This window comes from Schistocerca gregaria, chromosome 1 (assembly GCF_023897955.1).
Source record: "Schistocerca gregaria isolate iqSchGreg1 chromosome 1, iqSchGreg1.2, whole genome shotgun sequence".
In the NCBI taxonomy this organism is placed as follows: Eukaryota; Metazoa; Arthropoda; class Insecta; order Orthoptera; family Acrididae; genus Schistocerca; species Schistocerca gregaria.
Window position 1 is genome coordinate 837330111 of NC_064920.1, and position 15790 is coordinate 837345900.

Sequence of the window (15790 nt, forward strand, 5' to 3'; positions counted from 1 at the left end):
AGTGCTACAATTCATTAAACATGAACACTAGTGTTGAATGATCATGAGAACAATTTAAACCACCAACCCTACTCATACTACCAAAATCTGTGTTAAGTATTCCTTATTTTACCATTTAATGTCATGTACTACAATGAACTCTACACAGTTCCTATGACGAAGGATGCAAATTCCTTTGAGAAAGGTGTCATAATGCATGTTTGCAGTGATCTGCAGCTGGATCACAGTACTGTACAATTAAGAAAGTACTGCAGTTCTGATCCGATGAAATACAGAGCAATATATAGCTTAATATATCACACAAAAGATTACACTTCTCAACACTTTACTGTATTTGGCACATGTACCTGTGTAATTAGTACATATTCATTATAATTCATTATGATTGCCTGACATGAAAATAATCCACAGGAATCAAACTGATCATTGGTAAGACTAAATGCATCTGTTAACCATTACACTTTAACTTCAGTTTATTTGTGGCAGCAGAAAATTACCTGGGCCATTCATTACACTATCAGTGCCTCTCTGCCCACACCAAATTGTTAAGAACTACCCTTCATGTATAATTTCAAGCACTTCAGTTTAATATACTGAATAACTTCAGCTACTACCTGCTGAGATGTCTAATGAAATCTTTAAGGCATCACAAAATTAAATTTGTGTGTATGTGCACACACTTTTTCCAGAGCTCACTGGGGTATCATTTCCTTGTCTAGCTATGGTACAACAGCAAACTTAAATCCTGTTTGTCTGCAGACAAAGGTTAGACTGGAAACTGACATTGAGTGCAGCCAATGAAAGTGAATACAAAATAAACACTAGCAGAATAACATGCCTGATTCTTATAAAAATGATTCTGTGTCAGATAAACAGTGAAACTACAGAGCCATCAGCAAAATCAGTGATGGCAGAACAACTAAATTGTGAATCAATGTTTCTCATTTTTTTTAAACATTGGGCTAAGGAGATGCATCAAGGTCAGTTTTGTTTAACATTTGCTCTTAATCACACAAGTGTTGCCAACATCTACATCTGAGTTACTTACTGTGTACTTTAGTGTCATATGCACAACAAATTTCACTGCGTATTATTCACTATACATCCACCATGAAAATTAAGTAACTCTTTGTTCTGATTTTTGTTACCTCTTAGAACCTGATTTCATGGCAGTTCTGATGTCATTACCATTACTATGTAATGTGTAAGTATTTGATGCAGGAAATGTGTACAGCTGTACAACTACAGCTAACTGAATTTCAGAGCAAAATTTTAATTTAACAAGTATCCTAACCTGCCAATGTTAAGTATAATGATGTCTACTGAAAAAAAAAAAAAACTGTACATAGTTTAAGTTCACACATATCCCTGCTCTGCACATGAAGATATCAAATGTATTAGAGGATGTTCAGTTTGTGGGGCACTGAACGGCACTTATCCGCACCCGTACAAATTACCAACCTTTGCTCAGTGCAATCTTGCCACTTATGATAATGAAATGAGGAAACATACCCATTCACCTCAAGGCAGGTGAAAATCCCTGAACCCAACAGGTCAAATGTATTAGACATTTACATTTCAGTAAACATATTTACATTTCAGTAAACATTTTAATGTGCATAGGTTATTACTATTTGATTATGTCACAGAATTGCTGTGAAAGGATTTGACATGATTGTTATTGTATATTATTTATTCACCTGAACTAGTGACAAGAACATTACAGAAAAAAGCAATATGAACTTTTGGAGCAATGAACAAACAATTCAAGGAATGCGAAATCAAATGAAAGTTCTTCACAGATTACATAAATGCCTATTAGATGAGATTCAACCGTTTGAACCTGACAGAAGCTAAGTTCACATTGCACAACTATCTACAACATTCTAACTTCCAACTGTCAAAAACATTAGCTCGATACTGAAACAGTTGTGGCATTTCATCTAAAACAGGTTACTGGAATGATAAGACAAAACGTGTCTTCCATGAATTCGAATTTGAACACAATGCTGCAGTTCAACAGTATTAGTCTTTCCAGGATATTAAATGAGCTTTTGTATAAAGTACCAGTTTTCTTTCTCAAAATGCAGCAGGTAAAAGAAATGTTCTGCATAGAAGACAACATACTTAAAGTTGACCACAGTCATTTACTACAATCTTCTTGCTTGTTTTGCCACTTTGAGAGCCAAAGGATTCAATCTGAAATGAAATTTGGTTTTTAAGACTTGCAAAATGTTTGATAACTTAAGTATAGGTAAGTATTATGCATCATCAATTTACCTTTTTAACTACATCCATGCCTTCAACGACTGATCCAAATACAACGTGTCTATTGTCCAGCCAACTAGTCTTTGCTGTCGTTATGAAAAACTGGCTGCCATTTGTATTGGGGCCAGCATTAGCCATTGATAGAATTCCTAGAGAAGAGAGACATTGTTAATATCCACACACTAAAAACATATTGATAGACATTAAATTGTAATTACTCTACCTGGTCCAGTATGTTTTAGTGTGAAGTTTTCATCTTCAAATTTATTGCCATAAATAGATTTTCCACCAGTGCCATTATGGTTTGTAAAGTCACCTCCTTGGCACATGAAATTTGGGATAACTCTGTGGAATGTGCTGCCCTTATATCCAAATCCTTTTTCTCCAGTGCAAAGAGCCCTAAAATTCTCAGCAGTCTTAGGCACTACGTCCGCACGTAGCTGCAAAAAGTTTAATAGTTTCAGAAATAAAAAATATGCTAAAACAAATGTGTGCTGTATACTGCAGATTTGGCATTTTACACTACATACGCTCAAATTACTGCTTAGTCACGATTGGCGGAACCACCCACTGTCAACTTAATACTTCACAAATCGACAAAAATGCCGACTTCGGTTCTATACTTTTCACTACAAGATACTAAACTGCTACGCAAGGAACCGAAATAAGCAATATCATCTGGCCGGGCTGTATCAGTTTCTGCAACCTAACGGTCAATCCTACACGTGCATTTCGTACATTAACAGTTCCAATAAATCCAGCAAAATTTTCCCACAGTTTACCTTTCCTTAGACTAACACAACATTTACATAAACATTATTCGAGGACGTTGACGAATCATAAGCACCCCTTTAATTTCTCTTCCGGCTGTCCCACCCGATGCTGGAATTTGGTGGCAACCTTCCAATTACCTATCACGTGTGTCGTAAACATGTTAAACAGTTGCTGTAGATTTGATTGGAATGCAACAGCTCTGCACATACTAGGAAAACAGGAAGGCGACATTTCACTCAGCTCTGAATATTCCGCTTTCCTTTTTCCGCGCTCCTATTACATATAGGCACAAACAAGTTTACCGCTGACGCACGTGGGCTGACCTACGAGCAAAAAGTATTCATTTTTTTTATTAATTCCTATTTAACTTTTTTATCGCTGACCTACGATACACCCATTATCTGCAAAAGAGCCAAATCCTGCTAATTATCACTGCAATTATTTTTTATGCACAGAGAGCTACTTTTATACACACCCAATGTTGAAAAATGTCTAAAACGAAATTTAAATTTTGTTAACAGTAAAAGTGGAATAATACATTATTTCCACCGACCTTGAAATACGTTCATGAAGAGAGGAAAAAAAATCTTGGCCTTAGATAAATATTGATTACGATTTTCACGGTAAAAATCTTCCACATGACCCAGAAGACTTTATATTCAAGATACATTTCACAAAGCAGCATTTCCACGCGACATGCCGGCAACCTACTAAACCACGCTGCAATGGAGAAATGCCTGGAACGAGATACTACTATAAAAGTAAATTAAATCTACTGGAAACATACCTCAATCACAATTCGTCCAATGGTCTGGCCATCAGCAGCCATATCGAAGAAAACTTTCGGACGGCTCATTTTCGTAGCAAAATAACGAGTTACGTTACTGCTTAAGCTCAACTGCAAACCTCGACTGCCACCGATTCTCTGCAAAGAGGAGCCGGATTGGCGGCATAAGTTCAACACTGCGAGAGCCATAACTACGTACTGACTGTTGGCGAAGTAGTTCTAGGGAACACAATACTATCGTAAATGACACACCGAATATTTTTAAAAAAATAATTTTACAAGGAAACAGATTAATTAATTTTATAAGACAGTTTACATAGTCGTGTTCATCGATAAAATATATGTACTATTTCCTTGTGCGGATGAACATGATGACTAGTAGCGTACATAGTGGAATCACATAAATGGAAATTGGGGCGTTTTTATGCGTTATATCATAAATTAATAGTTGAAACAGCTGTTATTTTGGTTGAATGTTTATGGAAACTCCAGTTATTTTTCAGAATTATCCATGGTTTTTTTTTAAATTAAAGATACTTGTATTCACACGCATGCGTATAGTCATCTGCACTACGTGATTCAAAATATAATCATACGTCTCGTCACTTTTCTGTTCTAAGTCATATAGATTATCAATAAACGTACGGTTTCCCTATGTTTTCTATGTTCTAATATATATTTACCATAATATAATTTATACATAAAATTAAGGAGTATCAAGCTATGATTCTGTCATGACTGCCCAAATCAGCGCCTGTGTTTCCGTGTATGTTGATGGCTGAAAATTAATTACGAGAAGAATTTAACTTAGGCAGATTTTTTTAAGGACTTAAAGATTCGCATTGGTAAGACTGGCTATTACTGCAGTTAGTTTTGTTGCTTATTTTGTAAATATCCTTGTTGTTGATGTTGTTGTTAGTGCTGACGAAGTATTTCATACTGTTATAAACGATGCGTATTGTGTAGGCGGATTAGAGAGAAAAGCGAAAGTTCAACCACAAATAATTCCGTATGTATATTATTTTGAAATATTAGATTGCGAGTCCTATTCTTATGTTGTCTCTTGTTCAAAAAGTTTGCACAAACACACATCTATAATCAGCGAAATGCAGCAGACGCTCTTCTATGGTTCTAGTACTTGACAGCGCATGTTGTTGCTAGGTAAATGTTTTTCAGTTGTGGACTTCTTTATAGAGACGTCAACCTTACAGTTTAAAACTACAAAGCGGGAAAACATGGAATGCTCTAGCAACCAATCTGTCATTTAACTTGTCCAAATGTAATTGGTGTCAGGGGATAAAAGATACAAAGATAGTTTAATCATCAGAGACTGAAAGCTGAAATATTTAGTGCGTTATTGGAATGAAATGTTAGGCTACAGGTTCGGAATATTAAATATTGACAACTTAGAAAGGTAACCACTGACTTCGTCTTGTATATTGGCAGTCTTTGCATAATTTGATAATGTGGTCTACCGGAGGCAATTCCCATTCATTTTATTATTTTGTTAGATCCATTTTGCTTGGGATATTTAAGTGCAGAGCGCAATATCTACCCCTTGCATTTTACAATGTATCATATCAGACTAAATAAAACCATGAATAAGTAGAATGACTCACTCTGTGCCCAATGTAGTAACCTCCAATCATTTTTGTAGGCCCATTGGTGCATCACTTGTTCACTAGTGTGTAATTGCACAGATACATGGAAAGTTAAAGGTGCAAAATTGGCTTGTCATTATATAAGTTATTTGTTATTACATTCAATTATACCTGTCCACAATTGTCATCATTGTTGAACTCTGCAAGTGTAGAAGGGCTCTACTACCTCTCCCATTTCAGTCACTGCTTGCAGTAAATAATCTTGCAGGAACAGACCTTTCACAGAATGGTAAGGCATTGTATCGAAGACAGGCACACAAAAAAAGAATAGAAACTTTACTAGCTTTTGGAGGAATCCTGTAACGATCGAGGGGAACCCATAATGAACTTTGTCAGTCTTAAATTGTATGAGTTTTAATTCAGTCACCTCTTTCTGCAATCATCCTTACTTCCACTGCATACTTTTACTTTACCTTGTTCATTGCATCTGTTAAGTTTTATTAAATAACACTATATTGTGTTTTGCAATATTACGACACAGGTAAAACGAAGGTTGCAATTTTGGTATGTCATACCATTTAATTTTTTATTTTAATATGATTTTTCTGTGATTAATCCATGGTTTCTAGAAAGTCAGTAAAACAAGACAAAATAATTATCAGTAGCTAATAGAATCCACCATTCATCGTTGCTGCTGACCTGTGCTTGGCTAAGTCATTTTAAGACATTGTGCCACTTGAAAGATTGTGTGCAGCTCAGTATTTTAGATCCAGACATAATATGAAATATCTTTTCTATTTTTAATGCTCTGAACTGTAGTTTTAATGATCATCTACATCTTTAAAACTGCAAAAAACATGATTTTACGTAATTCTTAAGATCCTCTGTTGTCGTGTATGGGTTCTTACAAATTAATTAATTATTGAAAGCACGCATGTTGACAATTGTAGCTGAGGTTATTTGCATACTTTCTATGCGATTTTCTTATGCTGTTGTTCGCTATCATTAATAGTAATGATTTCTTTGTAGCCATTGCTAATTTATTTCATCTCTCTGCAACTGACTAGTCAAATCGAAAATTAAGCTATATAACCTTCCTTCCTTCTCGTGCAAAGTATTTTGGCCATTTTTATATGTTTGTTTGCACTTGTAAGGACAGTTGAAACGTACCATGAAAAGACATCAGAGGTACTATTTTATGGAGAAAAATACAATGAGGAGGCATTAATGTTATGAGACATCATATTGCTCCTTTGCCACCTCCCATTTAATGCCTACTACACAGTAACAAGTAGCAGTATCAATACAGTACTGCTTCCCACCTAAAAATATAATAGGCCTACCTCTGAACATTAGTGTCGCCTTGCATGATGGTGGAGTTTATTTAAGTATCTCCATTATCATAAAAAATATTGACAGGAGAGCATGAGACATCCCTAGAATACTTGTTTTTCATGATTAAATGAATGTTTATGTCATAACACTTTCCCAAGTGTCTTGCCGAACTTGTATATGGCAGTTAATTGATATCATCTCTAATTCCATTTAGTGTTGGTTTTGGTACCATATTCCTAATTACTGCAGGGCACATATTATCAGTTCTTGCCTTAATTTTAAATTTGTCTCTAATTTATAAAAAATAAAATAATTGCATCTAATTGTTATTGCCCAGTGAGTGCTTGTTTTTTGCCTTTATAATGTTTGGCTGCATAACAACCAGGTAACATGTGGAGCATGGTTTCCCTAAATCACACACAGTTTTAATCTGCCGGAAAGTTAAAAAGTGTGTATAAATTTATTACAGAGCCACTCTATGAATGGAGTTTGCCACACTAAGAATAAGGAGAAGAAGAATAGGTCACTGCACGTCAGCAGTTCTACGTCACTGTCATATCTAGGCTTGAGTCTTATATTAATTGTACTAAAACACTTAAAACTTTCTGCAAAAACTTTATAGAAAAGTTTTGTAACTGAATAGAATTCCTTATCCAATGAAAGAAATTATTTTCCATGGATCTACTTATTAATTCCAGATAAACTTGAAATAGCCACTTAGAAGTGGCATGGTAAGTTAGTTCAAATACCTTAATTAGCAGCCGTGAGTATTAATAAAGCAAAACTTACTCTCTTGTCAAAAAATGTACGAGGAATTCATTAAATTTATCATCCGCCACTTAAAAAACAAACGAGACTTTTATTTTATTTTTTAAATTATTTTTTTTTTATTATTTTCTTAAAGACAGGAAGTAACTTGCTGTAGAAATGAATGTAGTACAGTGACCCATTTGCAAGATGTACTGTAGACATAATTGTAGAATGAGTATGAATTACAAATTTATCTGGGGTTTTCAGATTTTGAGAAAGATTTTGACTCAGTTCCAGCTAAACTTATGCTGACAGCTCTTGAGAAATAGATATATAAGTCAGCAGTACAACTTCTGTGATGGTCCACCAGGATAGTGAATAATTCAGAACAAAAAAAGGAGTCGGGTAATAAGTCGACATACTGCCAAAATCTTACTTGGTAATTCTATAGGAAGTTTCCAGGTCCTTCAACAAAGGATGAACACCTGCTAATGAAATGTATCTGAATCACATTTGTTGAGTTTATGACTTTGTACTGTTTTTGTCTCTGGTGCTGATGAACTTCACCATGAATGGAATAACACAGTACAATAAGTGTGGAACTAGGCTTGAAAATCAATTAAACAAATTCTGGAATATGTGAAAACAACGTATCAGAAAGGAAATAGTACTAATAAATAGTGCTGCCATGGAATCAGTTGCTGAGTTTTTGTGTTTAGGGCAGGGTTTTCAAAACAGATTTTCCAATGGATCTAAAGGGAGAGAGAGTAATCAGTGTGTATTACCACTTTTGTTTTAAGGGATTAGACCCTGAATGCTAAAAACATCCAAAAACTCATTAACCATCAAGTGGTGCACAACGCTAGCAGGCATGTGGTGTACTCTGTACAAATGAAATGAATACCTGCCTTTATTTTATCAAGATAAATGTGTATTAACAGAATTGATGTTAAATGTTAGTTTAATTACACAGTGTCCTCCACCAGTAGCTGAGCAGTCAGGGCGACAGAATGTCAATCCTAAGGGCCCAGGTTCGATTTCCGGCTGGGTCGGAGATTTTCTCCACTCAGGGACTGACTGTTGTGTTGTCCTAATCAACATTTCATCCCCATTGACATGCAAGTTGCCAAAGTGGCGTAAAGTCGAAAGACTTGCACCTGGCGAATGGTCTACCCGACGGGAGGCTCTAGTCACATGACAAAAAATTAAAAAAAGGAACTTATGAGCTACACTACTGTTTAACTAAACAATAATAAAATAAAATTTCATTGTATCACTCTGTTGCCGTGATAAATGTTCTTCCCCCTCCCACTGTCCCCCATGACCCACTCGAAGCACTAAACAGTGCAATCGCACCAGATCCATGCCAACTACTTATTTGATTACAAATAATCTTGTAGATAACCGCCTCACTGTGGGATTGTGCTGCTAGCTCAGAATCTGGGTCATTTTCTCACACAGATCATAATTTTTGTCTCGCTTAAGTACACTGTTTGTGGAATATTACTGTTGCTCACGTGGACATATGACAACATAACTTGTATTAGCTGAAGCAGTAATGAAGGAATAGGCGTGGACTTGCAATTGTAAACTGCCAGTGGAATGATACAAAACGTTATTTATGATAGGTGTGCCCATTTGAGGGCTAGATATTATTTTGTGCCAGTCTGCTGAAAATTAGAATCCAAGCAACAGAAGTTTAGTTCCTCAGGACCACAAAGGTGACCATGTTGAGAAATGATAAAATCATAAATTCTACTAACTGGAAAGAAAAGTATATTAAAATAATGTAGAGATAATGAGGAATGCAATGAAAGTGGATGAAAGAGTATCAAAACTTGACAGTTAAATATAAATGAGTGGAAAGGGCGGGTACAAATTATACATTGGTAGAAACTGTGAATAACTGATGAATAGAAGGCCAAGAGCATGTCCCCACCACAAATCATAAATAAATTACTGTAAGAGACTGAAGTTTGGAAGTGTAGGGTTCAGATCCCACCCAACTGGCCAGATTTAAGTTTACCATGGTTCTACTTTATGAACTGATGTAAATGTAGTGTTGCTGCCTGTGCAAAGGAACCAATTTTCTTCCTCCTCACTCCCAATTCTTCTTCAATCTAAGTTTCTGCTCTGTCTCCAAATACCTTATTGTCAGTGACACATTAAAGTGTGACACTCTGTTTATTGACACCTGAAGTTGTCACAGTTACTGGATAATCGTGGCATCCAAAAGGATATGAGACATTAAATCATAAACATATAGTCATCATTTCAGTTGTGTCTGATGCTACCCTGCAGATCCATTGTTTGTAATTGTTAGTCACCAGGAATGAGCAAATATTGGTCTTATTTGCAGAATGTATTTGTAGCTCACTGCATAATAAAAGCCTGAGCAATGAGGTGTGAAAAATAAAGCACCTCTGTGAGGGGAAACAATTCAGCCACACTAGTAATTGATTGTCCTCGCTGCCTTTAACTGGTTCATCATGTCACTGGGACTGTGAAAATACAAAATCTTGTACAGAAATATGCTGATGATGTAGTTACAATAATGATGATGATGATGAAAGACATATGACCTTTTGGTCCTGACTTACTTAGAAATTGAGGAGGTAGGGGGGCAGTGTCTTTCCTAAACATTTATATGTAAAACTGATATTGTTCAATGTACAAAGGTCTCTTTAAATAAATAATTTCTCTGTGTTGTGATTTACGCAAGTGAAGCACATTTTTTTATCATCACTGCTTATGTCTGTAATATTTTTAATTTTTTTATATATATATTTCAGGAACAGACGTTTGAAATGTCACAGTTTGGGCAAACCACAAAAAACCCTCCATGGGTGAGGACTACAGGTAAGACACTTTATCTGTTGCTCTTCTGTATTACTGACTTCATACAGAAATATGTAAGATTTTTTTTCCATAAAAGTAATGTAAAACTTTTCATTGTGAAGTTGATCCTATTCTGTAGTTCTGCATTCACTTAATGGTAAAACATTGCTAGTCTTGTATGTTCATAGTTGAAACTGGGTCAACATTTGCATTTATACATTGAACAGTGTAATTTTATATTAACATTACATGTTCAAAATGTATAATGGTGCCAAATGATACCATGTATGACAACTAATTTGTGCAGATAATAATGCTACATGAATTTGATCGGGGTTGACATTTAGGGCTGGAGACACATATAAAGAAGTTTATATTTTAACAGAATCTTCCGTCACTTCTTGGTAGAGCAACATTATAATAAAAGAACAAAAGCTAACTGGCGCTTTTCATTTATTATAAGTTTATTATAATTAGTCTAAAAATAACTTTTACACCTTTCATTTGTATCACTTCACTCGTCACTGCCCCCCCCCCCCCCCCCCCCTGTGCCACACACCACAGAGAGAGAGAGAGAGAGAGAGAGAGAGAGAGTTGGTGGCAGTGGTCCTCAGTATGAAGACTTGTTTGATGTGCAATACAGTCTTTGCCCGCCACACTAACTTCCATTACATAAGTGATATTTCCTTAACACTCCAGGATGTGTCGTACCATTTGATCCCTCCTTTAGGTAAAGTTGTGCCATAAATTTGTGTTTTCCTAAGTTCATCTTCATACCTCTATATTTGTTACTTGATCTGTGCATCTGAACTACTTTCCTCTATAGCATCCTATTTCAGCTTCTACGCTCTATTTGTCTGAACTGCTTATTGTTCACATTTCGCTTGCATATGAGATGACACTCCAGACAAATACTTTCAGAAAAGACTTCCTGACACTTTAATTGATATTAAATGTGAACAAATTCCTCCGTGTCAGAAATGCTTTTCTTGCTATTGCTAGTCAGCATTTTATATCTTTTTTACTTCGGCCATAATTAGTTATTTTGCTGCCCAAATAGCAAATCTAATCTACTACTTTTAGTGTCTTATTTCTCAAATTTAATCCCTCAGCATCACCTGATTTAATTCGACTACACTCCTTCACCCTAATTTTACTTGAGTTGATGGACATCTTGTGATCTCTTTTCAAGACACCATCTACACAATTCACCTGCTTTTCCAAGTCTTTTGTTGTCTCTCACAAAATTACCATGTAACTGGCAAACCTTCCATGAGCTTTAATTCCCTTTCCAAATTTGCAACCCAATCTCATCTTTCCCGGTGTTGGCTTCTTCCTCTTTCCAGTCACCTGTAAATAATTTGTCTTTTCTTTTTAGCCATGATTTATAAAACTGATGCTTTGGTAGTTTTCACAAGTGACATCTTTGGAATTTGAATTATGACATTCTTCCTGAAGTGAGAAGGTATTCTGCGTGTCTTGTACATCTTGCACATCATGTTGAATAATTTCATCATGGCTGGCACTCCACAAGATATAAGTAATTGTGATGGAATGGCATCTACTCCGTGGACTTTGTTTCCACTTAGGTCTTTCAGTCCTCCGTCAAATTTTTGTCACAGTATCATATCTGTCACCCCATCTTCAGCTACTTCCTCTTCTCCTTCTGTAATATTGTCCTATGGTTTGTTTCCCTTAAGTTGACCTGCTGTATATTCTTTCCAACTCTTAGCTTTCCCTTCCTTGCTTTCTACTGGCTTGTCATCTGAGCTGTTGATACTCGTACAGCTGCGTCTCTTTCCTTCAAAGATCCCCATTCCTGCTTAACCATTTCACACTTTCTGTCAGTCTCTCCCTTTTAAGATGTCTCAATTCTTTTTCATCTGCTTCATTTGATATGTTTTAATATTTTCTCCTTTTCTCCAATTAAACTGAATTTTCCAGTGTTATCCAGGGATTTTTACTCTGTCTTGTCTTTTTTACTTATGTGATCTTCTGCTGCTTTCTGTATTTCATCTCTCAAAGCTATCCAGGTGTCATTTGTTGTATTCATTTCCTCTGTTTCAGCCCCCATTGCCTAATGCTCCCTCTGAAACTCCTTAACAACCACTTACTTGCATTTCTAAAATCTGATTAAGCTCTGCAGTCACACATCAATACTACAGGATAGCTTGGTGGATGTTCTTTTGGACAGGTTCAAAAGAACAGCCAGTAAACAAGAATCCATATTTGTGATACACATTATATAAATAGAAGATGGAGGGGGGGGGGGGGGGGGGAGAAAGGAAAGGGAAGAAACTAATGATAAAAGTTGCATCGGGACTTTATGCGGTATCAGCGATGATGAGTGAGGTGCCATGCTGGGATTTGAACTTGGGATCTTCCGCTTACAAGGCATTTGCATTAACCTCTTTGCCACCAGAATGTAATGTTTGTTGTGCTTGTATGGACTATCTCGGTATGCCTCTCAGCTAACCCACATATCCACCTAGTGCCACCTATCAACTGTCCCTGTATGGGTCCTCAGTGGTTGCTACTATGTGATTCCTGCAGGAGGTTGGCTGTAATTGTGCATCTGCACTGTAGGTGGTGGATTCATTGCCCATTGAGGCGAATCAGTTGTATGAAGCATTCATATAATTGATTCACCTCGATGGGCAGTGACTCGATCACCTTCAGTGTGTGATACATCCAACCTCCTGTGTGAATCTCAAAGTAGCAACCACAGAGGACATGAACAGGGACTGTGGATAAATGGCACTAGGTGGGAATGTGGGTCGGCTGAAAAGCATGCCGAGATAGACCGTACAATTACAGTTAACAATGTGTGCGGATGATGCACTGGTTAACGCAACTGCCTAGTAAGCGGGAGATTCCGCTTTCAAATCCCAGTCTGACAAGCATTTTCACTCTTCACCACTCATTCAGCATAAAATGCTGATGCAACTGATACCATTAGTTCTTTCCTTTCCTTTTGTTTCTCCTCCCCCTCCCCCCTCCACCTTCCGTTTACATAATCGAATAAAATTATAAAAAAATTGTTGAGGCTTTATATCCTCAGATTTGTTTGGTGTACATTCATTACAATAAATATGTGAAACTACAAATGACACTCAGTGTGTGGGACTGCCACTTTATGTTGACCCTGCCTACGACAATACGCAATGTGTTCTCCACTTTGCAATGGTCTGTCACTCCTAGTTCCAACTTTTCAGACACCTGTCATGTCAGACAAGCCATTTCACTAATATTTTCATTTTGACCGGTGTAGTGTCGTAGACTCGTTCTCCCAATAAAGTCTCATTTAGAAGACTTTTTGGGACACTACTCGAAATGATTTTAACCTCATATTAGCTCTTAACAAACAAACAAACAAAACAAAAAATTGTAATTTTCAGGTGAGTTGCAAACGCACACAACTAAAAGACTGTTCCCCTTTCCCAACCCCTCTACATTACTGCATTCATTCAACATGACAGTTGCATTCTGGTCTGAGCTCCCAGAGATGGTAGTAATTTATGCATGAGGTGTGCCTGCTTGTGTGAATGAGTGTGTGGTGTCTTTTTTCTTCAAGAACGCTTTGGCTGGAAGCTACATGTCTAACAGTTTTTTCATTGTGCCTGTCTGCAACTCAGCATGTCATCTCTATGATGAATGCAGTCTATCATTTTCTTTATATTGTTGATATCCCAACCTGGAATTTTTATTGTTCAGTTTTCAGATGGACTGTTTTTCTTTCTCCTAGCTTCAGGTCTTAGGATGTGTCCACCACTGTGAACTGCATTTAACTTTTAGTTCTTTTCCATTGTATCCTTATGCCAGCTTTCAGAAACTTTCCAATACCACACTCCGAACCCCCCTGCCATGATGACCTGGCATTTCTCAGGCACTCAGCTGCCCACTGCTTGACAATGGTTGACTTTGACTTTTGCATGCTACAGAAATTCTGATTCCAGTGCTTAATCAGTATTGAAGTATCTCGTTATCATGATGCAGCTTGCACCAACCAATCTTAAATAAAAGATTGCTCACGCTCACACACACACACACACACACACACACACACACACACACACACATTTCACCTTTGTTTTTAATCTTAATCAATTATCACAATTCCAGAACACAAAAAATTGAAAGTAAGGTCATTGAGGTAATATATCACTGCCACATCTTATACTGCTTCCTTACGTAGGTCCCATCTCCCTTATTTCCTGCTGACAGCCAGGTAACAGGTTCAGGGTAGAAAAGGATCAAATATCAACGTGTGGAAGGGAGACCCATCAGGTAGTTTGTTTTTTTCACCAAATTAACATTTATTTAAGAAAAACATACTAATCAATTAAATTCCAGATTATAACACCATGGAAACTATCAGTGTAATCCCTCATTAGTCGTTTTACTCATTGCTGAGTGTCGTGACCTCATTCATTCTTAGAATAGAATAGAATTTTGCAGTCTCAGAACTTTAAGCCTTACATTCCAGGACTTCACCATGCTCTTAACGAAGATGATCCTGATTGTTGTTGTTGTGGTCTTCAGTCCTGAAACTGTTTTGATGCAGATCTCCATGCTACTCTATTCTGTGCAAGCTTCTTCATCTCCCAGTACCTACCGCAACATACATCCTTCTGAATCTGCTTTGTGTATTCATCTCTTTGTCTCCCTCTACAATTTTTACCTCCCCGCTGCCCTCCAATACTAAATTGGTGATCCCTTGATGCCTCAGAATATGACCCTTCTTCTTGTCAAGTTGTGCCACAAACTTCTCTTCTCCCCAATCCTATTCAATACTTCCTCATTAGTTATGTGATCTACCCATCTAATCTTCAGCATTCTTATGTAGCACCACATTTCGAAAGCTTCTATTCTCTTCTTGTCCAAACTATTTATCGTCCATGTTTCACTTCCATACATGGCTACACTCCATACAAATACTTTTAGAAGAGACTTCCTGACACTTAAATCTATACTTGATGTTAACAAACTTCTCTTCTTCAGAAACGCTTTCCTTGTCATTGCCAGTCTACATTTTATATCCTCTCTACTTCGACCATCATCAGTTATTTTGTTCCCCAAATAGCAAAACTCCTTTACTACTTTAAGCGTCTCATTTCCTAATCTAATTCCCTCAGCATCACCTGACTTAATTCGACTACATTCCATTATCCTTGTTTTGCTTTTGTTGATGTTCATCTTATATCCTCCTTTCAAGACACTGTCCATTCCATTCAACTGCTCTTCCAAGTCCCTTGATGTCTCCGACAGAATGACAATGTCATCGGCAAACCTCAAAGTTTTATTTCTTCTCCATGGATTTTAATACCTACTCCGAATTTTTCTTATGTTTCCTTTACTGCTTGCTCAATATACAGATTGAATAACATCGGGGAGAGACTACAACCCTGTCTGACTCCCTTCCCAACCACTGCTTCCC

The 15790-nt window shown here is 36.8% G+C and overlaps 2 protein-coding genes across 3 annotated transcripts in view; one reads left to right on the plus strand and one right to left on the minus strand.

Annotated features, from left to right (window-relative positions):
* Window positions 1-1675: 1675 nt before the first annotated feature.
* Window positions 1676-4233, minus strand: LOC126272203 (peptidyl-prolyl cis-trans isomerase). The gene is made up of 5 exons (XM_049974888.1): window positions 4177-4233; window positions 3830-4048; window positions 2492-2708; window positions 2281-2417; window positions 1676-2199 (listed from the first exon to the last, which is right to left on the minus strand). The coding sequence occupies exons 1-5, from the start codon at window positions 4216-4218 to the stop codon at window positions 2128-2130; spliced, it is 687 nt and encodes a 228-aa protein (XP_049830845.1). The 5' UTR covers window positions 4219-4233; the 3' UTR covers window positions 1676-2127.
* A 184-nt stretch (window positions 4234-4417) lies between these two features.
* Window positions 4418-15790, plus strand: part of LOC126272211 (cell division cycle and apoptosis regulator protein 1-like) — a 269061-nt gene continuing 257688 nt past the window's right edge. Inside the window, exons 1-2 of one of the 2 annotated variants that reach the window (XM_049974912.1) lie at window positions 4418-4674; window positions 10308-10374. In XM_049974912.1, the coding sequence (XP_049830869.1) occupies window positions 10323-10374 (52 nt within the window). In that variant the 5' untranslated portion in view covers window positions 4418-4674; window positions 10308-10322. Of the gene's footprint in view, window positions 4675-4722; window positions 4839-10307; window positions 10375-15790 lie in introns of those variants that run through there. The other variant, XM_049974901.1, reaches the window with a different exon arrangement.